This window comes from Nelumbo lutea, chromosome 2 (assembly GCF_056320005.1).
Source record: "Nelumbo lutea isolate HS-2025 chromosome 2, American lotus-T2T, whole genome shotgun sequence".
Classification (NCBI taxonomy): domain Eukaryota; kingdom Viridiplantae; phylum Streptophyta; class Magnoliopsida; order Proteales; family Nelumbonaceae; genus Nelumbo; species Nelumbo lutea.
In genome coordinates this window covers 33,647,164-33,673,970 of record NC_142685.1, presented here as the reverse complement: position 1 = coordinate 33,673,970, position 26,807 = coordinate 33,647,164, and the positions used below count along the sequence as shown (strand labels likewise).

General features: G+C 40.1%; 1 protein-coding gene across 1 annotated transcript; it reads left to right on the top strand.

Moving 5' to 3' along the window:
* Positions 1-5,870: 5,870 nt before the first annotated feature.
* On the top strand, positions 5,871-7,280 carry LOC148869738 (chaperone protein dnaJ 8, chloroplastic-like). The gene is made up of 3 exons (XM_088968522.1): positions 5,871-6,384; positions 6,599-6,667; positions 6,809-7,280. The coding sequence occupies exons 1-3, from the start codon at positions 6,181-6,183 to the stop codon at positions 6,995-6,997; spliced, it is 462 nt and encodes a 153-aa protein (XP_088824648.1). The 5' UTR covers positions 5,871-6,180; the 3' UTR covers positions 6,998-7,280.
* Positions 7,281-26,807: the final 19,527 nt, after the last annotated feature.

Below are 26,807 nucleotides of genomic sequence, written 5' to 3'. Positions count from 1 at the left end.
ACAAGTTACAACACTTTGAGTTTTTCTTTAAATATTATTTGCTTTTGCTTAACATTTGAAGACACTGTTATCATCTAAATGATGTTTTCAAACACCACAATAATGGACAAGGATTTGAGACAGATCGAGATAAATAATGCTCTAATCAGATTAGAAAAATATTTACAAGGCTTTATATCAATGATCCCGACTTTCTACCTTACTGTTCTAATCTGACCTACCCTAATTTTGATTTATCATCAAATGGGGATGATTTATCATCCCGACTTTCTACCTTCACTTATTGTGAAGACACAATCCATCAAAGACGTAAGACCCACTTGGGATTCGTTGTTTGCACCGCTTTGTATTGCAGATTACAAGACTAATCAGGGGCAAGTACACACAGGACCTATCTGGGTTGTTCAGAATCTTCAAATTGGCACCCTACATAGTATATACCCTACATGCACATCTCAGTATACATTAGGAACATCTTCTCGTAATTGTCATGAGGAGATATTCTCAATACACAGTTGAAATGTGCTGTGGGGGCATTTGTAGGCACACTCTGTGTGGTTTCCAACTGTCCATACAAATTCCTATCTAAGTTCCCTAAGACTCAACTGTCCAAATCATCGGTTCATTGGATTCAACCCTCCATATCATCAATAACGTTTAAAAGGGAGAATGATTGATCAGCCTAACTCAAAATTCTTTACAGGAGAGAGAAATCCTGATTGTGGCTTGATACCAAATCTATAGGCAGGATGTGGTTTATAAAAGGGGTTAATAGTAGAATATGAGAGGTTGTAATTCAGAATTCTGCGAGCGTACTTTTCCCGTTTGAAAATACTGGCTCGAGGGAGAAACTAGTGACATTGCCAATAAACATAGAGATGTGGATAAGCAGTCCATCAGTCACTATCTGGACCATGGACTGATGGCCCAATTGCTCTTATCTACTATTGGCCTGGTTAGTGGTAAACCCTCTCTCCATATTGATCTGACACTCGTGACCTTTATCACTTTTCAATCCACTTTTTACCTTTTCCGTGACTGAATCAATTTGAATCCACTTGGGTTTGGACTTTGGAGGTGGAGGCCCCATTTTTCAAGGATCAGACCCACCATTGAATGGGTCCCAATCTGATTTGGGTATAACTTGTGAGGTGCTTATTGTCAAATAAGGCTTTTCCATTACTGTTAAGATGAGGTTTTTACAACTTTTAGTCCATGCTTGGCCCAGCTAATCTACCCTATTGGGCCCACCTAATGCTGAGTCCTGATCTTTCAAACATATTGCAGGTGGTGAGTTCATTGGGTCCCATATCATCTACTGGTCTTGATTTCTCTCTTTCTCTCTTTAGATTCTTATCCTACATTTCTATGAGACTTCTAATTTGAAAGTGCGACCTTGAAATTTCTTTAAAGGAGCCGAATGGAACTATTTTCAAACTCCAACCTAACGATGGATCTGAAATTTCCCCAGCTGACTTAGAACCCCGGTTGGTCAAAATCAACTCGGCCTGGTCCAAAACCGTGCTCAAGTCCAACGCACCCCTTGCTTTTGAATGGATAGGTTTGGGTCCAGAGTCCAAACTGGACCGAGTCGTTCCAATTTGCCCGCTCAACTCATTCACTACTCAGTCATTCTGTCCCGCCATACAATTTGCCACGTGGAAGATTCTTTAGTTCCTACGTGTGACTTCTTCTCTTATATTTTCTTGGGTTATCTTTTTATTTATTGATTTTAAATATTTTAGAAGAAAAAAAAATCTGTTGAAAATATGGTCGTGGTCAGTTCAATCTGAACGCAATGAAATTAAATAATACAACAACAACCGACACGTATGACATATGTACCTCGCTAAAGTCCAATTAAAAGAGTAGCCGAGTGGGTTATAAGCGCATTAGTGGAGATACACATACTAGGGCTTTATCCTTGCATGGGCCCCGCCTTGAAGATTAGGGCAAAATAATTCAATGGGCCCCGCTTGGTGGTTAAGGGAATATAATACGTGGATCATATGGTCTATCCCACAATATGAGGGTTGTTGGGTGGAGGACAGAGAACTGTTTATACTTTATAGGGTTCCATAATTTGCCACCTGTCCATATTTCAAAACTCAAAAAAGATGAAATGATTTTTCTCACTATCTGATGGTGGCATTATTCATAGAGTTACATCTTAACTCCATTTTGATTCTATACATAAAAAGGGGTGGAAAATTTTTGGTTCAAGAGAATTTTAGTAATTCTTGCTTTGTTTTTAAGTTTTCACCATTCTAAGTTGGAACAAATTTATGCAGCCAAAACCAAACGGATGCTAACTCTATCGATACATGTTTTGTTTTGGGAAATTTAGAGCTCCGTACAGTCGTCCCTCTGCAGTTTCATTACTTTTGGCATAAATTGATTAAATTCAAAAAAATAAAATACAGGGGTTGTCACAAAACTTTATCACCATTATCATCATCCAAGCCTTATTCCAATTTTATGAGATTGGTTATTTGAATTTCGTTTTATCATTCTGTTCTATTTGCTAAAGTTTAGCTTTGGATTTTTTTTTAGGGGTGTGGGTGGGGTAAAAGAGAATAAATAGGTTAAACAAACCAGGGGTAATATGAATAGAGTGACCCTAATTGGTTAATCAGTTCTCCATCATGTTAGCCTCTCTATAAAGTATAAACATAAGCAAATTAAACATTCAGCTTTGATCCTTACAACTTTCATGGAAATTCTCAATAATTGTGCTAAACCCACCATGCATAAGGTGGTCCATGAATCGGATGTTGCTCCATCCAATCCAAATTCCTATATAAGTCGGATTTGGATATGGAGAAAGAGATAATAAAAGAGACGGTTCCTTGGAGCTGTTAGCTACTTAGCTAAGCTAATTACGTGGCGTTTCCCTCCATTTTTCTTTTGGATTTTTCCAAAGAAAAATTTCTCACTTGCTAACATGGTTTTTAAAAATCAACTGGTAACCGAATCGGTCAGAGGTCCGATTATCGGTTAAATGGTTTGACTGTTTGATCCGAATGACCAGATCATTCTGACAAAAAAAATAAAAAAAGTTTAAAAAAAATAAAAAATTAAAAAGCAATCAAAATCGTTTGAACGATTAATCCACCAGTTCAACAGTCTGCTGACCAAAATCAACTATTTAAAAAAAAAAATGATTTTGGAGGAAAACAGAACCGATTCCTGATTTTTCTGATCCAGTCCGGTTTCGAAAACAGTGCTTGCTGATGCTTGCATGTAAGTACTTCTTTGTCTTATTATATTCTTATTTTGTACTTTTCTTTACTAATAATCAACATGAGCTATCTGATGCTTATCTCAGTCCACTTCAAAATATGCCCTCCATACTATTGAAAGCTACTTCCCTCATGATTTTTTTTTTTATTTGTTGCTTATCCTTTCTACCAAGCTCATCCGCCATATACCCAAATTTCTCCTTTCTCCGTAGTTTTCTTTCTGAGTTCCTACATCTGTGTGTTCCCCTTCCCATCTCTCACCACATTCTATTATGGGTATGCCACCTAATTTTTATCTTTTTAAAGTTTGAGAGTTAATATTAAATATCTTTGTTTCATCTGAATAGGATGTCCGGTATTTAATTTAGTTCTTTTCGATCCTTTCACTTTTTTCTGTCTTGGTAGAAGTATTTAGTTCTTTTCAGTTATCAAATTTATGGTTTAATTTTCTTTTCTTCTCTTTACCAAAAAAAAAAAAAATCTCTTCATAATAACAATTTGATTTTCTTGCATAGAATAATTTAGCCTTTCAATTCCTCATATTTTATCTTCTTTATTCATGACTTTATTATGGCATTTGTTGGTTTTCGCATCCCTATGTGTTCTGTAATTCAACATATTTTTATTAGATTTTTATAAAGTAGTAGATATTATTGATGTGCATGAGAAAGAATATCTTCTTTGTTTGTTGTTTTGTATGGGGTTTTATATGGGGGTTAAAGGTTGGAATTATATGCTAAACTCTCTCCCTCTCTCTCTCTCTTTTTTTTTCTATCAAATTATAAGAATGTCACTCTCTCTCCTATCAGTTTTCTCTCTCTCTCTCTCTCTCTCTCTCTCTCTCCTTATAAATTACAAGAATGACACTCTCTCCAATTAAAGGAGACCTCAGCTCGACATCCCGACAAATAGGGGACCTGCAATCAAAGGTAGTTGAGTTCAAGCTGAGTCAAGCTCAAACTTTTGAGCTCAACTCGACACCCTGACAACTAAGGGAGACCTTAGCTCGACACCTTGTCAACTAAGGGAGACCTTAGATCGACACCTTGCCTGATAGGGAAACCTCAACTCAACACTTCAATAGCTAAAGGAGACCTTGGCTTGGCACCTTGGTCACTGAGGGAGATCTTGGCTCAGCACCTCAACAACTAAGGAAGACTTCAACTTGGCACCTTGTCAACTAAGGGAGACCTTAGCTTGACACCTTGCCTGCTAGGGAAACCGTAACTTGACACTTTAGCAGTTGAAGGAGACATCGATTTGGCACCTCAACTATTGAGGGAGACCTCGACTCGACACCTCGATTGCTTAAGAGACCTACAATTAAAAGTAGCCCCCTCTACTAATATATATATTACAAGGAGATGCATGTCTTGAAGATCTTTAGAAACAAAAAGAAATGAAAGAATAAATCAAGTATATACAAGGAAAAATAAGGTTGTACATAATTGAATGCCCTTATTGACTTGTGCCAAATTTTCTTCCTTAACCCATTCCACTTTCTTCGACACACTTGAATTTTATATTATTTCCAATAGAGGTAACCACCTCCACCATGTTCACTTCAATGTCATCTTCCTTAATAGTTGGGCGAATTTGATTGCATCCATTGCGTTACATGGTAGGTGTTTTAGGAGTTTGGCAATATTCAAATATCGCTTTCAATTCTTTACCTATATATTCTTGATTTTTAGACAAAATGGCTGAGTGTGTGTTGGGCAACATTTATTTTATTTTTTTGGTAGCATAGGATTAAGCTTCATTGAACTGAACTGAGATAGAAAAGAAGTACATTTAGATCGAAGGCTGAGAGTCCAACCAATTAGCCATCCAACGGGGCATGCCTTCTGTAAACAAACCTTTCCTAGCTAATCTATGACCCGCCATGTTCCCTTCCTCTTTTCCCTTTTAACAAAGGAGAAATTACAACTTAAATTATCGCACACACTGATAATGTTTGAGAATGTTTAAGTTAAAAATAAAAGTTTATTGAATAAGTGCTTATTCGAATAAACATTTATTTGTATTTGGTATTCAATTTTTTCAAGTGTTTATTTTAATAAATAAGTACTAATTTCATATTGGGCATTTGATAGCCTTTTCCTTCAATAATCACTAAAATAAGTATTTGTGACTACTTTGTCCTTTATTTTTTTTTCAAAATTTCAAAATGTATCCTTATAAAATACTTTTATAAAAACACCTTTATGAGAGCACTAAAAGCACTTTTTATAAAATTCAATCAGGGATAATTTTATAAGCAGTATTTTAGAATTCAATTAAGAATAATTTTGGAAGAAAAAAAATTAAATAAGTACTTATTATATAAACACTTAAAAAAACTGAAAATTTGAGCTTAAAAAATACTCTTATTTTTAAAATAAACACTTATTTAGAATTTATTTTCCAAACGACCTTATCCATATTTTAACCCAATCCAATTATCCAGTTAACGACCTTATCCATATTTTAACCCGAAAAACATGAAAGAAAATAAAAGAATACCGGAAAACCGGTATCGTCTACCGATATATACGACCACTCTGGGTCCACCACTCTCGAGACGGAGCCGTTTGGAAAAAGCAACTCCCAACCCTAGCTTTCGCTTTCCCCGTTAGAAATAGCAGAGGCCGTCAGACCCAGAGAGAGATATAGATGACCTGTGAAAGCAAGCAATCTTCTTATCTGAAGCATTGAAATCAAACAAAGCGCGCGACCACGCGACTCAATCAATCCAAATCAAAGCGAAGGAATCCGTGGAGGGACCCATTTGCCTTTGCGTATCGTTTGATCGACTCATTATTTATTCGGAGCTTCTTCCTTCTGCGGTTGCTTTTCTTATCTGAGAGAGCGAGTTGGAGAGGAGGGATTGAGATTTCAGAGTGTTTGTTTGGTGGGTGGGTTTGGTGATCTGATTCGATTTCGTTTCTTGTTGGCTATGGCTATTGCTGGTGCTGGGTTGGTGGGTTGTGGGTCCTCGTCGTGGATTCAGAGCGGTTGCGTCGGGAAGACAAAGAGGAGGGTCTGTCGTTCTTCCTCTGTTGTGTCGGCAAGCTTGACGGAGCAGTACAGAACTCTCAGAATCCAGCCTGGGGCTTCTGAGTCGGAGGTCAAGAAAGCTTTCAGAAAGCTTGCTTTGCAGGTTCGCCCTTCTTCATTGATTTTGAGAAGGTTCTTCGGAGACTTGATCGAATGAATTTCTGGGTTCCTGAGAAAGTTTTCTTTTTTTCTGGGTTGAGTCTGGGGAGTGATTTTGAATTTTTGATTGATTCTGCTGCTTCTGGGAATTTTAATGAAGATCGTTTTTTCATTTTGAAATTTTCTTGATTTTGTATTACTTTTGCAACTTTCTTCAGTATCATCCAGACGTGTGCAGAGGAAGCAACTGTGGGGTCCAGTTTCACCGGATTAACGAAGCCTATGATGTACGTAATCATCTCCCTTTCTCTCTCTGATCCGATTTTAGATTAACAGATATGAACCGTTGGTGATCCTCACCTATTCGGATAATGCGGCTTAGAATGAAGTGGCCATTGATTGATGTAGTTGTATGCTTGTGTGTTTAGATTGTGATGAGCAATTTGAGGGGAGAAGCTGATTCGGCGGACGGCTATGTGTCATCATACGAATATGACAACGTGGAGGAGCCGATGAGGGGAATGTGCGATTCTGATTGGGACCAGTGGGAGGAGTGGATGGGATGGGAGGGTGCAGGGATTCGTGACTACTCCTCCCACATCAATCCCTACATCTAGCTGACCCCTCCCATATTGACAACATCTTGAGCGTCCATTCGGCATATCAAGGCGAATCGGAGACGTTTACAATTTGTACATAATAAATTTCTCAAACAAGGAAATTATTCTCCTTTGTAAAATGTACATAGTTCAGATGGAAGCTGTGTTTTCTGAATTTCCTAAGAGAAGCCCACCAGCGCCAGGAGGCTTTGCTTGTAAAAATCATACCAATAATAAAATTTCATTGGAGAGTAACAACTCTTCTGTGGCCCAGGCCCAGGCCTATTTCAGTGCTTCAAAAGTGTGGCCGAGTGAGACATTGATAAAGGGAAATCCTGCTTTTGCTTTTGGTTGATAAAGGATATAAGGAATCGTTGAGAGATTTCAGAAGTCCCAGCAGCAGCAGCAATTCCTTCGTCAGAGGGACATGTAGGTTTGCACCCAGAGTCCCGGGCTACCTCTTGTCACTTTATTTTGATAAAGATGGAGCCAGCCATCCCAGACCCTCATGTGGGCCGTGGTCAGTGGTCACTCATGGCTTTTGTCAAGGCCATACCACACCAGGCTGCCCAATAATGAATAAAACATCCTTTAGTGTGACCTCCAAGGGTCTAATCTCATCATGGCCAGGCGCCATGTGGTGTCTAGGGTGGCCATTGCGAGCAAAAGCCCAATGGGTTCAGATCTGCTACTCATAAATTGTTCCCATATGTCTTACGACATTACAGTTGCGCATTAAGAATATCACTTTTTATTTATATGGAGATGTTCTTGATACACGGCAGATGTTAAAAAAAATATTTTGAACAATTTCGAAAAAGCTATTAGATGAGGCGTATATGAATAGCCATCCAAGGGAGTATTTGGTAGTATGGTCTCTATAAGGTGTGGTGCGTTTTGATCTACTACGCCTCATTATGATGTAGTTGAAACCACATGATTTGAATCACACCACACTCCATAAGGTGATCAATGGACCAATCCATGAGATTTTGGTATAAATGAGAAATTTCGATATTTTGTGTTTCAAGACCAACCACAGATGGTTTTAAAACATACCATACTCTAAAAAGAACACCTAATGAGTGTGATGTATTTTAGAATCAAGCAGTCCACAGTACAAAACACCCCCCCCTCTGTATGACAATTAAATTTGGTTCTCTAGATTTTTTTACCACACGTTGATTATAGGCTTTTTTAGGTGGATCCCACCTCATAAAGCCAAAATCTCTCCCAAACAGACAGAGGATGTGGAATTGGGTAGGTGATGAGATGTGAGAATGCTTGTACACTACAGGGTTCAAAGATAAAAAGGTTAAAGGCCTAAGGTCTGTGATTTGTGCCCATCTGAAAATGTCAATTATATAACATTTGTTCAATGAGAATGTTTATCTATAGGGAATCTAATTTAATGGCAGGTTGGTTGGTTTGTGTTCATATTCCTTCCATACAGGTCTCACCTCTTCCAATCACCTTTTACCAGTGTTGTAATATTCTGGACTGAACCGAACAGTTGAACCAATGACCCGGTGACCTTTCTGGGTTCTGATTAAACAACGGTTTCGACAGTTTAAACCATGACCCAGTGAGCATTTCAGTACAACACTGCCTTGTATTTGGAATTTAGGGCATACTGTGTCCCATTCATTCTGGGTTTTTGTCTGCTCAGGACCCAGTAGTACAGTATCAGTTGGTCACTAGGCATCCCTCCCTTCGAAGAGGCATGGATTCAAACGGAATTCACATCTCTTCAAATATATTTTTAATGCACGTTGAGATGTACATGTGGGGCGTTAGTAGGATACACTTTGTGGGGTGTTAATCTGAAATCCAAAACTACCAAAGAGCTAAGATCAAGCTCTCTGTATAATGAATATCAGTGTACTGCACGTGTACCCTGCCATCACTAACTCACTAAATAGATCTAATGAATAACACCCACACGATGGGTCCCCATCACATATTCACATATACTAAGAAAAGAAATTGCTGGGTTTTTGTCGTTCAGTTGGCAAAGGGGAAAATTTTTAATGCTAGAAAGACATGATACCAGAATAGTTTTGATCAATCAAAGCCTATTTGTGACTTTTAATAAACAATATCTAATTGGTTAACATATTTAGGATACTGGTTGTTTGGTCATAAATTTTTCGAATATGATGTCTTGCTGGTTTCATAATCGAATCCCCATGTAAATACATTTGATTTGATTGAGAAAGGTATAGAACAATTCCTCACTGATATATTCAACTATAATTTCCTCCCTTTTATGCCAAAGAATTTTTTTTTTTAGATGCAAGGCGAAGATATTGTTTTTTCTCTCTCTAAAATGATGAGCATTTTTTGAATCTGTCAGAAAAGAAACACCACTGGTAAAATGAAATCAAAATAGACACCGAAAGTAGATTGGAGAAAAGACTTCAAATTTAAAAATGCCCCATGTGCGTTTTAGTAACTCACAAGTCACAGCCTATTTGTTTGTGGAATGATGAAGCATAGGCTTTAGGGTGATGATTTTATCCTATAATTTTTATAATATACCAATAACGCCCCTGTATTCGGTTGATTTTAAGTATATTATAGCATCTGACTTCTCTAGTCATTAAGCCCGTTTGGGAGGGCTGAGTTAAATGTTCAACTCAGCTGGTTCAGCTGTTTTGAGGTGTTCGGGATAAGTTATCTAAAGAGACTGAAGCATACAGCCTAGAAAATGGTGCAAGTCGAGTGGGTTAGGTTGGGTTTATGGTCGATCCATGCCTAGTCTTAAAGTTTGGACTTAAGGTTCGAGTCCGATTTTTTCAACCCAAATTTAGCTCACCCTGTAATTTGATGCACTCGGGTTAGGTTCAGGTTGGTTAATGAACCCATTCTAAAATTATATATATATAATTGAACCAAGCTCAGTAAGAACTAGACCCAAGCCAAACCTGAAAAAAAAAAAAAAAAAAAAAAAAAACCCGACTTCTTAGGCCTAAGGCCAGCCCATGTAAAATTCCAGGTTGGCCCGATTCGAGCTCGGACTGGGCACGCTCAAATTGCACCCGTTGACAGTCCATTTGATCTCTGGATTTTTCATGAAATATAGGTTAAAAGCCGTTTGTGTAAAGCCTACCTTGGAAAGCCAGAAGCTGCTGTACTTCAGCCCTCTCAAATGGGCACTTAATACTTCAAGCCTCAACACAAATTAAATTATTCACCTTCATCAAGGTACACCAGCCTCCTTCACAGCAACAACAAGATTTGTTACCAAATCGTACAGTCATTCAACATAAATAAGGTCGAACTCCAATTGATAATTGGGTCTTACTGGGGTTCATAAAAGTAATAATCAATTGAAACGAAATTCTACCTTTGAAGTTCAACTGGTTATTGACTACCTAAAATTAGATTTAAAGGTGCCAATTAACGTGTTGGTAAAGTTAAAAATTAAATCGAATTTAATATCTTAATAATTAAATTTGAGTATAAATCTAATTCAAAACCAAGGATTAAATTTGAGTCTAATTTTGTACAAGGTGTACCAGCAGTCCCATTCTCATTATTAATGGGGAGAATAAAATGGACCCAAAACCAGACCAATTATTAATTAGGAAAATCCGGACCCAATTGTAATTTAGAAGTTCATTTTGATAATATAACTGTAATAAAATTGAAATTAAACACTAATTTATGTTTTCAATCATAATATACTATTATGAAATTTCCTCTTTAAAACAAAATATAAAAAAATAAAAGGAAAAGAGATCTTGACTATATAAATGTTTCAGGTCTGAATTGGTTTGAAACTGCAAGATCGTAACTGGTCCCAACCCAACCAATTATTAATTAGGACAAAACCATAAAACCAGAAGTGACATGATCAGTTGGTCAGTCCGGTTATTTCGGGCAAATCCGACCCACTGACAACCCTTAAATGACCCAAGAGATGAAAAGAGTGAAAAAGAAAGGAAATGACTTTGAGGTAATGGTCTTCGGGCTTCAGGCCTGACTTACACTATGTGGGAGTCGGGCTCGGATTTCAGACTGGATTCATTCAAAGTTTGACAAAAGCCAAATCCAAGCCCAACCCATGAACATGTCTAGTGGTAATTTCAGCAATAGAATCGGGGCATTAGTTGATAGGTAGTAACCAACAAATCTGGATTGATCTCAACTAAACCACCTAGTCGAAATTCACACACAAACAAATAAAAAAGGAATAGTAGGGCTGTGAGCCTGTCCAGAATTTGCCTCACTACTTCGATGGATCTTTTCTGTAGTAGAGCAGCTGATTTTGGAGCCAAACTTTACATGCTAAAAGATTGTTTAATTTGTTATATATTGTTATGGTAAATAGGAAATTTCTTCAGTGAAAGAAAGATCATAGCTTCACACAAATTAATCGAAGTAACATAAAACTGCCTAAAAGCACAAGAATAAACGAAACGTCAAAAGAAAACAAAGGATCTTATTGAATAGGTCTCTCAATCCAACTTTGTCCAAGTAGGGAAATGGAAAAAAAATGTCAAATGTCAGATAAGAAAACCTAATTTATATTACTTGATCTTTGGATGAATCATTGACAACTCCAAGAAAATTTATTTGTGCTTCAATGATGCATGCGTCATTCACCAAGAAGCCCCTTGATTGGTCCTTGAGAACACTGAGTGGCATAAAGCCAGACCATCCCCAACTTGCTTCCTTTATATTGAACCCATGAGTATCTACAAAAGGAATGCCAGCACAAGCTTCAGAAGTTGAACAAAATCTTCGAGGTGTTTGGATCACACAATATGTTTTCTCTGGCAAAAACTAGCAAAACAGCTAAATTGCATGCTGCATTGTCTGGCTTATCAGCTTTTATTACCATTTCTATAATGAAACCACCTTCACAAAAGAAGAGATCTAGAGAGAGAGAGAGCACCTTTACGTTCAACGTGTTTGCCACCAAGTTGGTCCCTTACTAGTAAGATGAACTCTATTTGAACTTTCTGTTCTGGGTGAAGGATGGCTCTGTCAGCATGTGTCAAGAATAAAGAAAGACTCTGTTGCATTGATGCACTACCATTTGGATAGAGTAACACCTTCCTGATATCACACACACACAAAAAAAAAAGAATATTTATTGATAATTGATATGAAAAAAACTTGAAATATTAGAGACAAAATTAACTAGCTAAAAACTAGGGAGGGCTTACCATTTATGGTTTCCAACTGTGAACACTTCAGAGAAATAATATTGAAGATTCAACCCAGAAAATTTCTCCACCTTCCAAGTGTGGGAATAAGTCAATGGTTCACTAATCACAGGAGGGCATTCCCCTTTAAATTGCATCATCTTCCTTGCAAAGGAAGACTTCAGTTCCAAAATAACAAGTGTCCTCAACTAGGTATCCACAAGAGGAGTCGTTGAATGTATTTAGAGGAATGAATTGGGAGAAACCCCATTCTGTCGTCATTGAATGAAAGCGTCTTGGCTTGCAATTTGAATCTAGGCACAATGACACTTAACTTATAAGTAAAAAAAGTGGAAAATGACTTATTTGGATACTTTGGAATTTTCACTTACAAATTACAATTAGGGAATGTGAATAATAATATAAGCAAAAAAGATTCCTCCAATGTAAACTTGTGCCTACTAAGCTAGGTCCTCCTTGTATTCAACTTCTTGTAAATATTTGTTGAGGAAAAAGGGTGAAATGTTTTTTCTTCATTGTTGTACTTGTTTCTTTTGTTTTATTAATTTAATCATTTACCCTTTAAAACATGATTCTAGACAGTCAAGTTTCAATCACAATGTATATGTTTGGCATCGACTGCAGCATCATTTTCTGATGTGTGGTTGGAAGCACCGTTTTCTCAGAAAATGGAGCATTTATTTTTGCTTGGAATCGTTGCTGCCAGATAGGACGTTTCCTGGAGCAGCAGCAAATTTTTTTGTTTGGTACCAATGCTCCAGGAAATGTTTTAAGCACCAGTACCCATTATCCAGTGCCACATCACTGCCCTGTTGGGAGCAACGAGCTGCAGCTCCAGGAAACTCCAAATTTGGCATTGCTCCAAGTCATGGCTTCCCGATTTCTGAAACGTGGCTTGGAGCACTGTTTTTTATGGAAAAATGATTCCAAACAAATGACCATTTCCTGGAACACCATTTTTTCGATGTGGCACTGATGTGGCACCGTTGCTCCAGGAAACGATAACGATGCCAAACAGTTTGTTGGCATCGGACTTGGTGGGCATTAACTTAAGAAATAAGGAAAATTAATACAAAGAGTTTCTTGCACTTTCCTTTGTTGGCATAGGGAATTGAAATTCAAGTATACCCTTCTATAGTTTCCCCTAAAAAACTATTTGACTGGCAAAAAACACAAAAAGGAGAAGCATACAAAGCTTAGGAAGCCGAGTATCTTGCCAAATTCCATTGGTACAATAATTTCTTTTTTCTTATAGATTAATGTCTACCACAATGTCTCTTACGCTGGCAAGCCTGAGAGTGCAGGTTCAGTCTGGGAACAAGTACATGGGGCAAAAAAAGGCCAAAGGTTAGGACCATATCCGATTCCAATCTACCTTTCCCAAGACCCTAGATAGCTGACGGACATCGGGTAGTGATCTTTATTAATGTCTACCACAACATTCATTATTATATTATACATATAAAATGTGGCATAAATCAGCCTCAGTTCAGATTTCAAACCCAAAGGAATAGGCAAAAGCATCTGGCTCTTTGTCAACTACATTTTTTTCCACTAAAACAATTTGGCATTAAGTTAAACAAGTGACAAGTTGTGAGCAAGAAACAAAGGGGGTTTAGGATTTTGAAAGAATCAGCAATTCGATAGACATTATTTTGAAAACAAGTCCGGAGTCTAATAGCAGATCCTGAATCTTTATGGCCTCAAATGATTAAGAAGAAATATTATACAAATTGTAGCATCTTTCAAGAAAAGATGATAGGGAATCAATCAATGTAGTAGGAAAGTACAGTTGATATTTTAAAAACATTGATGAAAGATATGTGATAGACAGTGGGGTATGGGAATTGTTAAGACACATGGTTTTCATGATCCTTGGGTTCTCACATGGGAAATACTCCTCAGATCAGACAAGACATCTATCTTCGTTTGATGGGGGTGAAAGTGAAAGATTTACCCAATGACAAAAATGGATGGAGAATAGAGAGGCTAAGAGAAATATTCCAGTCACAACCTCTCAACCATATTACCCAGATCCTGTTGACTCAAAATGATCAGAAAGACAAACTATAGTGTTATGGAAGAGGAATTATTCTGGGTGCTACACAGTGAAATCATCTTATAAATCATTTATTTATATTAGCTAAATCTAGTAACTCTAGTTCCTACAAGGATTGAGGGTGGATGTGGCAAACTAAGGTTCCATTAGGATTCCATGTATTTACAGAGAAGCTACTTGGAGGTGGTGTCAAAACAAAAGATAGAGTGTTGAGACATGAGAAAATTATGAAAATATTTGTGTGCTATGTAACAAAGATAAAGAGACACCCAAATATCTATTTTCTAAATGTGACTTTGCTCGAGCCATCTGGTTTCAAGCCCAAGTTGGTATTGCTTCAGAACACATTCAATACATGTCTATGCAGAATTTATAAAGGAATGGCGAATAAAATTAAATAGAATATTCTGAAAGAACGATCCAAAAAACTAGTGGGGAAAATTCCAGCAAATTCTTTGCTTGTGCCAAGAAAGACAGAATTTTCAACAGGAGCCCAAGATCCAAGAAAGGTGGTGGACAAACTAGCATGCAGAATTTTTGGAAGTGGGTTCTTCTACTAATTTAAAGATCCAAGCAAATGTAACAACTTGCAATGAACATAACAATAATATGTACTAAATGGATCATGCAATGCAGGTAAAGGTATGGCCTTATTGCAGCATCTAATGGATCATGCAGCAACATGCAGTCAAAATGGTGAACTTTGGGGAATCATCAGAGGTCTTCAGCTCACCATGGATTGAGGAGCTCAAGAACTGAATCTATACCTGGACATGAAAAGTCTGAACTAACTTTAAGAAATAGACAAGCATATCATGGTCACTTCTTCCACTATTAGATGTACCTTCACCTTCTGGACTATTTTCATAGTGTATTGACTACTTAAACAGATCATCTAAGGTGAAAGCCCATGTAAATTAAATATGGAGAAGCAATGATGTAAAGATTTGAAGGGCATGTGTATATATAATGTAATTCAGGGAATGGAAGAATAGCTAGTTGCTCTTTTTGCAAAAAAAAAAAAAAAAAAAAAATCCAGGTAGAATAGAACCTCCTGAATTCAACTATAATAAGGCAACTGAGTGGCCTCAACAGGATGTTTGCATATATCTCTGCTCTATTTCAAGCTTTCTATGTATATGTTTGCATGTATTAATGGGATTTTGCATTTGCAGATGTTTGTGACAAAAAAAAAAAAAAAAAAAAAATTGGGCTGTAGTCTAAGTGTTCAAATCAACCTGACCAAACAAATTTTATTACTGAAGAACCATGAAGATGCAGAGTTGAGCTGTTTTGACTACTGATCTTTCCTCATAATATTGCTATTTTCTGGTGATGATCAACAATGGTTTAAAATAAGTTGATCAATAGCTGTTTGAACATTTGATTGTTGGGAAGTCAATTGATAATCCACTATATCTGAACATTTGATTCTTAAGAAGTTAATTGATATTCTACCTACTTACTATTGTGTTTTCATAAAAACACTAATATTTGGACTTTTTGAATCAATTAAATTTTATTAGCCACTAGGCAGATGAGACCCAACATTTTTTTGGTCTCTCTCACTAGTTGTTGAAATAAAAGGTTTCTCATTCAATCATAATATGTATGATCCACTTTCTTGGTTTTTTGTGAAAAATATACAATGGCATCTTTGTCAATTAAATCATTGAATAGTCACGTCTTGATAAAAAAAATCTGATTACTATATAATATTGTGAACTATTGTTGAGTGATATTCAATTCTAATTGGAAGATAATCCCTGAATTGGTCAAACATATTCACTTTTTTTTTTTTTCTTTTCCTGAAATCACTCTTCGATTCCTAGATCGTATGGAAGCTTTTTTCTTACTCCCTAGAATTGCAAAATCAGGAGTAAAAGTAAAGCTCCTAAAGCTTAAAAAACAAAGCAAAACTAAAAGGGAAATTACTATCCATATTAGTTTAGGATGGACAAGGATAGTGGGAGTAAACTTTTTTGTCTATTAATAAAATAGATGTTCATTGTATTTGTGATATAATTGAGAATACCTATTGGCGCTCTTGCATGTAAAGATAAAATAGAAAGAATGAGTTCTAATAATTAAATGCCCAAAATGGGGATGCATTATTAATTTTGTGAACCATGTCTTAGCGAAAATTAATTAAACTCCTTTTTTTTTGGGAGGAAAGATATCAAAGAATCATTAGCCTTTATCTTTTCAGATAAATGTGGCCATTTGAATGTGAAAACACATAGGGAAAGGGTACATACTATGGTGTTTATCAATGGTTATTCTAGATTTGGATATGTGTACTTGGTTAAAGAAAAATCTGATTAGATAAAATATAAAATAAAAGCCAAGGAGAAAAACAAAATCTCTTGAAGAGAAATAGTGAAGAATATATCTCTAACCTGTTTAATTTTTTTTTCCCAACAAAGAAGTAAGTTAGATTACAATAGAATTGAGTGTACCTTTATATACTATTCATATAGTGAAAAAATCAAAGGTTACATATTTGTTAATTACAAATTTTGATGGGGCTATTGTATTAATGGAGAGTAAAAGAAATTGTATCCTTGGAAAGCAAATTTCAGGGAGGGCGAACCTTATTGGAAGTTCTAGTTCTGGTCGTTCTTGTACAAATTCCCATAGTACTTGACCTTACACTTTTGAGTCTAATACAATACTTTACCTCTTCAAAGAAAAATGTTTCCTTCATTAGGAATATTGGACTATTACATCTAAATAAGCAATCCCTTATGTTTGGGAATTAATTGATTTTATCAAAACAAAAACCTATAGGGTATAAATGAATATTGAAGGATCTATATATAAAGAATTACAAATCAAGTTTTGCATATCAAGAAAGATATACTCTAATAGAAGCATTGATTATGAAGAGATTTACCTCATCATTTACTAAGCTTACTTCATGATGTTATTGGTTGTATATCTTCATTTTTTTCTCTGTGTGAGAACTGTATTTCTTCATGAAGAAACATATACGACTCAGCTTATTTGATTTACTACATATGGATTAAAATAATCCTCCAAGATTTGATAGCATACATTTTGTGATGCAATTAAAAAAATGGTTTATTCATAATTCCTTGTGCTTATTCTTTGAATAGTGGGAGTATATTTGTTATTCTTCTCTTGTGTGTAGAGCACATCCTAATTGCTAGTAATGATGTGTCCACAATCAATGAAATGAATGATTCGTTGAAAATCAATTTGATAATGTAAGATGCTTGAAAAATGGATAAGAATGCCATAAATTTAGCTCTTTCACAAGAGCATTACTCCCGAAATATTTTGAGATAGTTTATGTCAAAGAATGCTATGGGGTTGAGATTCGAATCTGCTAGATAATCAGATTTAGATATGGCTCCCATTAATGAAGAACTAAAGATGAAAAGCAGATCTTGTGCTTAAATCTATAGGTGGCTTGATGTATGCAATATATTATAAGACCCAATATATAATGTGTTGTTGGCCTTGTAAGTAGATATTTAAGGAGCCAATTGGAAAGCTATTAAAAGAGTGCTTGGATTTTTAAAGCTAGTAAAACACTTAGAACTAATATTACTTGGAAGTGTTGGACTAGTGTCATGCTATTTTTGCAGGTGACCCAAATGATAGCAAATTCACCATTAGGTGCTGATTCCCCTCATTCCTCTCAGGAGGATCAATTGTTTCATCGATGAGCAAGAAAGCTATGTATCTAAATTTGTCATGCATACTGAGTTCATTACTTGTAGATTTGTGGGTTCAAAAGCAACGAAAGTTCTTGATGTACTGATGAGAACTATGAAGATACTCAGTTATGCCACCATGGCATGCCTTGAAGTGAAACATATTGATATCCGGTACCGGTACTTATATCATGTATACCAATGGAATAGATCATGGTAGAATACGTGCCTACAAAAGAAATGATTGCCGACCCAATGACTAAAGGCACATCAAAGCAATGGGATTGGTTGGCACTTCTTCATCTCGAGCCTAACTGGTCAAGTGGGAGATGTTGGTAGAGTGGCCATAGGCCCTTGTTCAATCCTCAACATGTTGGAATATCCAATGGCCATATTGTCACGGAGCTAGTCGACGGGGCCCCGTGTGGCGCTCGATTGGGGTCGAGAAAGCCTACAAAAGCAAGCAACAACACACAAAAGGAAACAAGAGTGCACACAAATTAGACAAAAGCCACTTGTATTGCATTAATCAGTGGTAAGCACAAGCACACAGTATAGTGTCGAGGGGATCTCGTGCTTAACCTTTACACGCTTATGAGCTCACTCGACTACCTACCTCCCCTCAAAGAGTACGTTAAGCTTTTGGGGGAGTGACAGAATAATACATCAAAATACTGTACATGCATACTACTATTTACATAATTGCCATTGGCATACCCCCCTTACAAAAAGAGTACAAGGACCCAACCCAAATCACTTGGATGGCATGCTGATGGCGCTGATGGTGGCTGAACCGTCACAATATGACAAGCCACATGTTGATGGAAGATGATTATTTTATGGTTATCTCTATGCAACACTTTCACATACAATCATTCGCTTGTTTTTCTCAAATTATTATCTATTTATTTATTTTCTATAAAAAGTTATTTATTTGATTGTTTACTTGAAAATGTTTTATGCAGAGATACCAATATTGTTGGATTATTCTGGATCCAAATTCCAGTTCTTATTGGGTCAATGGATATCCATTTGACCCAATCTAGACTGGATGACCATGTGGCTAGATCCTTGGTCAGTATGAGACATTTGTCTCGATCTGGATAGACCTTAACTTGGTCTTCCCTCCAAATGTTCAAATTGATTAAGTTTCCTCCTCAAAACAAGGAAGGGAACGTTGAAGGAAAGACCTATATATGGCTATCACAAAGATAGCAAAGTGTGTGCAATTCAAGATTACTTGGAAGGTCAAGCAACCTCCAAATTTCGGCCCCATCCAGATTTGACAGTTCTCTCTTGCATTTTGTTTGAGAGATAGGTGTCTTGGATCCTATATTGTGCAATCTTTTTCTCCTTGTATGCAGGTTTGGTACGCCAAGATCTCAGCCGTTCATCTCTGCATCTACTCGGTCTTTCAATTACTTGATCGAGCTTGGGTTGGAAAACCAAGTTGAAAATTGGGTTGTAGTCTAATTATGAGAATATTAGGTTGGGCTGAGGATAAACTCAGCAAAATGGACAAAATACAAGTTTTTCTTCTAGATGCATGGCTTCAAGATTAACAAGGAAGATGATGATATCATAGCTCTTTCATGAAAACATCAAAACAAGCATTGTTATACATAGCCACAGTCTAGAAGAGATTACCTTGTACCATCAAGAATTCATCCAGAAACTTGTCAAATATAAATAACCTGAATATCACATTAACCTCACAACCAAGAGGGAGAGAATTTTTCTCAGAGAATGCCAAGTAGAGAGAGATATGACCTTTCCTATTTTTTCTCTCATTTTCTCTTGGATATAAAATCAGATTCCTGCAATCAAAACAATTTATTAGGTTTCACAATTCTCACTAATTATACACATCAACTTCTTATCCTACAATCTGATAAAATGTTCCCATCTGATCAGTTCCACATATAAAACTAAGTTCTAATTTAATCAGGCTTCCCTTTGCTTTCTATCTTAACCTCCTATTGGGAATTTAACGTGTATCATGGTTGTATTTTCCGAGTGTTCTTTCATTCAGTCAATAAGATTCTGATCTTACGAGGCAAAAAAGTGAAAAAAAGAGAAAAAAAAAAAATTGAAAGAATACCATTTATATCCTTCAGCTGCTTCAAAATCGCCAGAAACATATTTCTGCAATGGAGAGTTCAAAATTTGAGAAGGGATTAATCAATGTGCTGGTTTTCTCTCCTAAAAGATCTTGAAATTCCTGCAAGATGTGGGAAAATTTGATTTAGATGTGAGCATAAAGACCCAAGCGTAGTCTGATAGCTAGAGGAACTTCACGGTTCATTTTTGCCAAGGGGTCAAGCACTTAGTTCTTCTGAGAAATTATAGCGATAAACCACAAGGTATTCTAAAGCTTCAAAGCAGGAGTGAAGACGAGTTACAACATACAGGAAAGAAACTCTTCGGTTGTGATCTCTCAAATTAAACTGAGAGTCGAACAGTCGGAGCTGCATGCAAATAACACTTTTGAGTCAATTTGTTTGTTTGGGAATTCAAATTACTCGTCGGTCGTCGCCTTTTTTAGTATTCCCCTTAAATTCACTAAATAAAAAGAAATCCACCATGCGTAATCTAGGTAATCTTTTACATGTTGTTTTCGAGGAGAGACGAGACTTCAGACTCGAGAGTGCAGCTCTTTGACGTCTAATCAATAATCATATCATATTCGTCAGGCAATTAAACATATACTTGAATTAAACTCTCATGTAATCCGGTTCGGTTCTGGGTAAATCATTAATGCACTTATCCGCCGGGTAGGTGATACACGATGAACGAAAACAAAAGAAGATAAGGAAGAGAAGTTAGGGCTCTGTTTGCATAATCAATTCAGAATAGGGATGAGTATTGTTCAATTAAAACCGAAAAATAGAATAAAAAATTTTGGTTTGCTCGGTTGTTTCAGTTTATTTAATTCTGGGTAAATCATAAAAATTGAATTTATCGAACGTTATTATTTGTTTTATATATATTAGTATATATTATATTATTTAGAATGTTTATGATATATTATAATATATAATATTATATATATATATATATATATATATATATATATATATATATATTGATGAAGGGAAATTTGGACCGATCTCGCAATCACTCAACATGTGGCAAAAGCGAACAGCTCGGAGCAATAGTGCGCCCAAGACGCAAGCACCAAAATGAACCAACCCAGGAGTCCGAGCTCCCTACTAGGAGCCCGAGCTCCCTACTAAGGACCCGAGCTCCCTACTAGGAGCCCGAGCTCCCTAAGGACCCGAGCTCCCTACTAGGAGCCTGAACTCTCTGCTAAGGACCCGAGCTCCCTACTAAGGACCCGGGCTCCCTACTAGGAGCCCGAGCTCCCTTCTAAGAACCTGAACTCCCTGCAAGGAGCCCGAACTCTCCCTTAGGCTCTGCGCCTCCCAAAGCAGTGACTCGAACTGGCCCATGGCAGTTCGGGACACTCCCCAAACCGAACTCGAGACTTCACCTCGCCTCGCCACTCCTGTACCTCACCTCCCAGATGCCTGGCTGACCGAACATATCGCCCCTGACACCGGGGATGTCCGTATCCCAAGGCGGCGCGTCTGACTGGCTTGGGATCTGACGCTTGACAACCGCACTTCAAACGACCTCCTACCACCGCCACCTGCCACCATCATCACCCGTCGCAGAGATGACCTCGACAAAAGGAGCAGTGGTGGTTCTGACCAAGTCAAAAGAAAGGACATCCAAACTGGGAGGAACACAGAAGTAATCATGCCCGATCAGACAGAGCTTGGAAGTGAGTGCGCGAGGTGGTTATAAAAGGCTTCTGACCCCCCAAGAAGGAGGTATGCAAACTTTGCGCTATCTGGTTTCATTTTGCCTTTGAAGGATTCTAACTTGAGCTTCGAAGCCTCCACACCGGGTCTCCCCCGGACCATTCTCACCCTTTGGTTTCAGGTTCCCCGTAGCTCTGTTCAGAGGCCAGGTCATCGACAACTAGGACCGGCCGGATTGCGCACCATCAATTGGTGTCGTCTGTGGGAAAGCGCTTCTAAAAGCCTCCCTCTACAACTCTCAATCCCTCAAACTTCTTCCAAAAAATGACACTCATGGCTTCCTCCAGTAACGCCGGACGTGGCATAGAAACAAACACCACCGGGGAACGACCCCAAGCTCTCGTAGTATGCATCGGACAGTTCACCATCCCCCTTCCTGTGGATGGAATACCCAGCTTGGATGCGCCTCAAGCAGTGGCGCCCATGAATCCTCCTACCATGAACATCCCCTCTTCGTTCCCTATCGAAACCACTTTTGCTGAACCAACCGCCATCCCCCTGGTCCCCCTGGCGACTCGCCCAAACCAGTTGGATGACCTGATGCAATGCATGCAGGCGATGCAGGCCCAAATGCAACAATTCCAGCAACATCAACTCCAACAGCACCAAGTGCTAGACCACCTCTCCCAACATCATTATCAACAGCAGTTCCCCCAACTACCCTTGAACCAGTCACTGCTTCCACCTAGGCATCCTGCCCCGAAACAGGTTAAGGCCTCTCCTCAGGGTGGACGCCCTCATCGGGGAGAAACCTCCCAGCTGCAGAACCCCCCTAACAGTCAAGCCTCATCTCCAGGCCGAAGGGAAAGGAAAATCACCCCCGCCTCGCAGCTCGCAGGCGGAACAGGAACCTCGCCCGTGAGGTCAGCACCCCGGCGCTCCAGACCCGATTTTTCGCTCACGGAGAACCGGTTCAGTGCCCTAGTAGTAGACTACCGGCATTCCGGGCCCGTCGAGCTCGGCAACACAGAGGCTAACAACGCCAGTACCAGGCCCACTCAACGAAGGCGCCGGCGAAGTCGCCGAACTGCCACCCACGTCCTGCCCGAGCTCAAAGGAAAGGAAGAGACGAGCTCGGACGAGGTAAGAGCTACCCCAATTCTCTCTGTTCCTTCTCCCCTCGCATCAGAACTTCTGGCAGTCCCCATGACCAGAGACTTTAAGCTCCCACCTTTGGACAAGTATGATGGGTCCTTCGACCCCAACGATCACGTCGATGCTTTACAGTCCCAAATGCACCTCGCTAGGGCCAGTGAATCATGCATGTGCGTAGCCTTCACCACCACCTTCAGGGGGGTGGCCCGCACTTGGTATAGGAACCTAGCCCCATGGTCAATAAGAAGCTGGACCCAGTTCGTGCAGGTCTTCACGGCACACTTCGTCACCAGCAAACGATGCCCCAGACCAGAGGAAAGCATCTTTGGGGTAGTCTAGAGAGAAGGAGAGTCCATCCAGGGCTACATCAAGCGGTTCAATGAAGCATGCTTGCAGATACCGCGTTTAGACCCCACAGTCCAGCTCGCTGCGGCCAAGAGAGGAGTAATGCACAAAGAGTTCAAATGGCACATGGTAGCCAGCCAGCCTGCGACCATGGCCGAATTCCTCAAACTTGCAGACAAGTTTATGAGAACAGGGGAAGAAATCAACCAAAGGACTGAAGCCGGGGTCGAGAAAAGGAAAAGAGAAGGTGAGCCTACCAACCCAAGTGACAGGAGAAACTCAGCCCGAGAGACGAAGCCTAGCCAGCCGTCCCGAGCTCCCCCAGCAGTTTGAACGGATTACATGCCGTTAAACACGAGGCGGATTGAGATCTTGATGACGATCAAGGATGCCCCGTACGTGAAGTGGCCACCTCGCCTGAAGGGGAATCCAAACGAGAGGAATAAAAATTTATATTGTAGTTTTCACAAATATCACGGTCATAGTACCGAACAGTGTAATAATCTCCGGGACGAGATAGAGGGACTCATCCATCGTGGATACTTGAGAAACTTTGTACAGTATGACAACAATAAGGCAGGTCGACAAGGGGAGCATGGAAAAGATATCCCCGAATCCAGCAGCAAACCAGCCAAAGCGACGCTACGACAGCCCCCGGAAGAAAGGCCAGTCCGAGGGACCATCCATGTGATAGTGGGAGGTGTGGTGGTGGCAGGATGTACTTCGACAGCAGCCCAGACGTTAGTTCGCGAGGCAGCCCGAGAAGAGCAGAACCCTCCCAAGAGGCCGAAGGCGGAAGAACCAATCTTCTTCACGGAAGACGATGCGCGAGATGTCCATTACCCTCACGATGACGCGCTCGTCATAAAACTAAGGATCAACGACTTCGAGGTCAAGCGCGTGCTTGTGGATTCGGGAAGCTCGACAGACATCCTCTTCAAGTCAGCATTTGAGCAGTTACAGTTGCAGAAACACGAGCTGAAGCCCTCAAATACCCCTCTAGTAGGCTTCAGCGGAGAGGAAGTCAGGCCCCTCGGGAAAATAACAGTGCCTATGGAAGTCGGCACATGGCCCTGTGCGGTCAGACTCAACCACGATTTCCTGGTAGTCGCGACCCCCTCCCCATACAATGTCATAATAAGACAGCCACTTACGCACATTCTGCAGGCAGTGGTCTCCACCTACTATCTGACAATGAAGTTCCCTACCGACTTCGGTGTGGGTGTAGCGCGGGGCGACTAGCTTGAGTCCTGCAAGTGTTATGTTGCCGCCCTGAAGGGAAATACAAAGGCAGCCGACGACCTCGAACTAGAGCGGCCTACGGAGCAAGGTGAAGAGCGAGCTTCGCCCACAGAGGAGACTGTCGCAATACCAACCTCGGTTGCGGATCCGACCCGAACAATACAGATCGGTGCTTCCGTCGAGGAACCTCTACGAACTGAATTGGTAAGTTTCTTACTCCAAAATTTAGATATTTTTGCATGGTCTGCAGCCGACATGCCCGGTATTGACCCTGACCTTATAACTCACAAACTTAACACTGACCCTGTAGTCAGACCCGTTAGACAGAAGAAATGCAACTTAGCCCCAAAACGCTGGAGGGCGATCGACGAGGAGATCGAGAAGCTCCTCGCAGCAGACTTCATAAGAGAAGTTCATTACTCGAGTTGGGTGGCCAACCCAGTGCTGGTGAAAAAGGAAAACGACAGGTGGCGCATGTGCGTCGACTACACCGACCTGAACCGAGCTTTCCCAAAAGACTACTTCCCCCTCCCCAGGATCGACCGCCTAGTGGACGCGACCTCGGGACACAAGCTGTTAAGCTTCTTGGACGCCTACTCGGGTTATAACCAAATCAAGATGGACCAGTCCGATGAGGAAAAAACCAGCTTCATAACCGAGTTCGGCCTATACTATTACAGGGTCATGCCCTTCGGACTGAAGAATGCTGGGGCGACCTTCCAAAGACTTGAAAATAAACTGTTTCGGCCCTTAATTGGCACGAAAGTAGAGTGTTATGTAGACGACATGGTCGTCAAGACGCAATTCTCATGGGAGTTAATACAAGACTTAGATTCTGTTTTCCAAATTGTGCGTCGATTTAGCATGAAACTAAACCCCAACAAGTGTGTCTTCGGTGTCACCTCGGGTAAGTTCCTAGGGTACATTGTCAACCGACGCGGTATTGAGGCCAACCCAGACAAAGTAAAGGCTATCCTAGACATGAGACCACCTCGGAAAGTAAAAGAAGTTCAAAGGCTAAACGGCAGTATAGCCGCCCTGAGCCGCTTCATGTCCAAATCAGCAAACCGCTGTCTACCTTTCTTTAAGGCAATCAAAGGCAAAGGGTTCGAATGGACCCAAGACTGCCAGTTGGCATTCGACCAACCCTGGCCAGGCCCGAGGAGGGCGAAGTCCTAGAACTGTACCTCTCAGCAAGCGATGAGGTGGTCAGTTTGGTACTTATAAAAGAAGCAGGTCGGATCCAGCGACCCGTCTATTATGTTAGTAAAATCCTACAAGGGGCAGAGGCAAGGTACCCGCAGATAGAAAAGCTAGCGTACGCACTGGTAATTGCAGCTCGAAAGCTCCGCCCGTACTTCCAGGCCCACACCATCGTGGTCTTGACCGACCAACCCCTAAGGCAAGTTTTACTTAAGCCCGAGGTTTCTGGTCGGCTTACGAAGTGGGCCATCGAGCTCAGCGAGTACGACCTCCAGTATAAGCCACGAACTGCTATTAAGGCCCAAGCTTTGGCAAATTTTATTGCCGAGTGCACTTTTAGCCTCGAAGCCCCTGGGCTGACCGAGCCCGGGATCCCCAGTTCGGGCGAGCCCGGAGCTCCCAAGCCAGTAGAGTCTGAATCCCGTGAAGTAGTAGCCAATGTGGCATCTCTCCTAGTTAGGCCAAACGCGAACTGGGATGAAGAGCCCTGGATCCTTCACGTAGATGGCTCCTCGAACCAGTAGGGCAGCGGGGCTGGAATAGTCCTGCGCGGCCCAGGTGGCGCGAAACTGGAATATGCACTATGCTTTGAGTTCGCGGCATCCAACAACGAGGCAGAGTATGAGGCACTGATAGCCGGGCTGAACCTAGCACAGAAGGTAAGAGCAAAGCACATAATCATCTGCAGCGATTCTCAACTCGTGGTCAACCAGGTTACGGGCGAATACGAAGCACGCGAGCTCGCTATGATCGCATACTTAGCAAAAGTAAAGAATGCTCTGCTCAACTTCCAATCACACTTCCTCAGACAAATCCCGAGGTCAGAGAACACTGAGGCCGACGCCCTATCACGGTTATCCAGCACGAGTCACAACACCATGAGAACCGTGTACATAGAAGAATTACCTCGGCCTAACATTCTCGAGGGGGGGGGGGAGGCAAAGGAGGTCGCTCCCGTCCTTGAAGCAGAACCGAGCTGGATCGACCCACTCGTGAGCTTCTTGCTAGATGGATCCCTCCCCGCAGATCGCAATACAACCAAGAGGGTGCAGCGCCAGGCAGCCAAATACGTCATAATAGATGAGCGATTGTACTGGCAATCTTACACGCTCCCCTACCTACGTTGCTTGCGACCTACCAAAGTCGAACTTGTACTACGTGACACCCATGAAGGTTTGTGCGGCGAACACTTGGGGG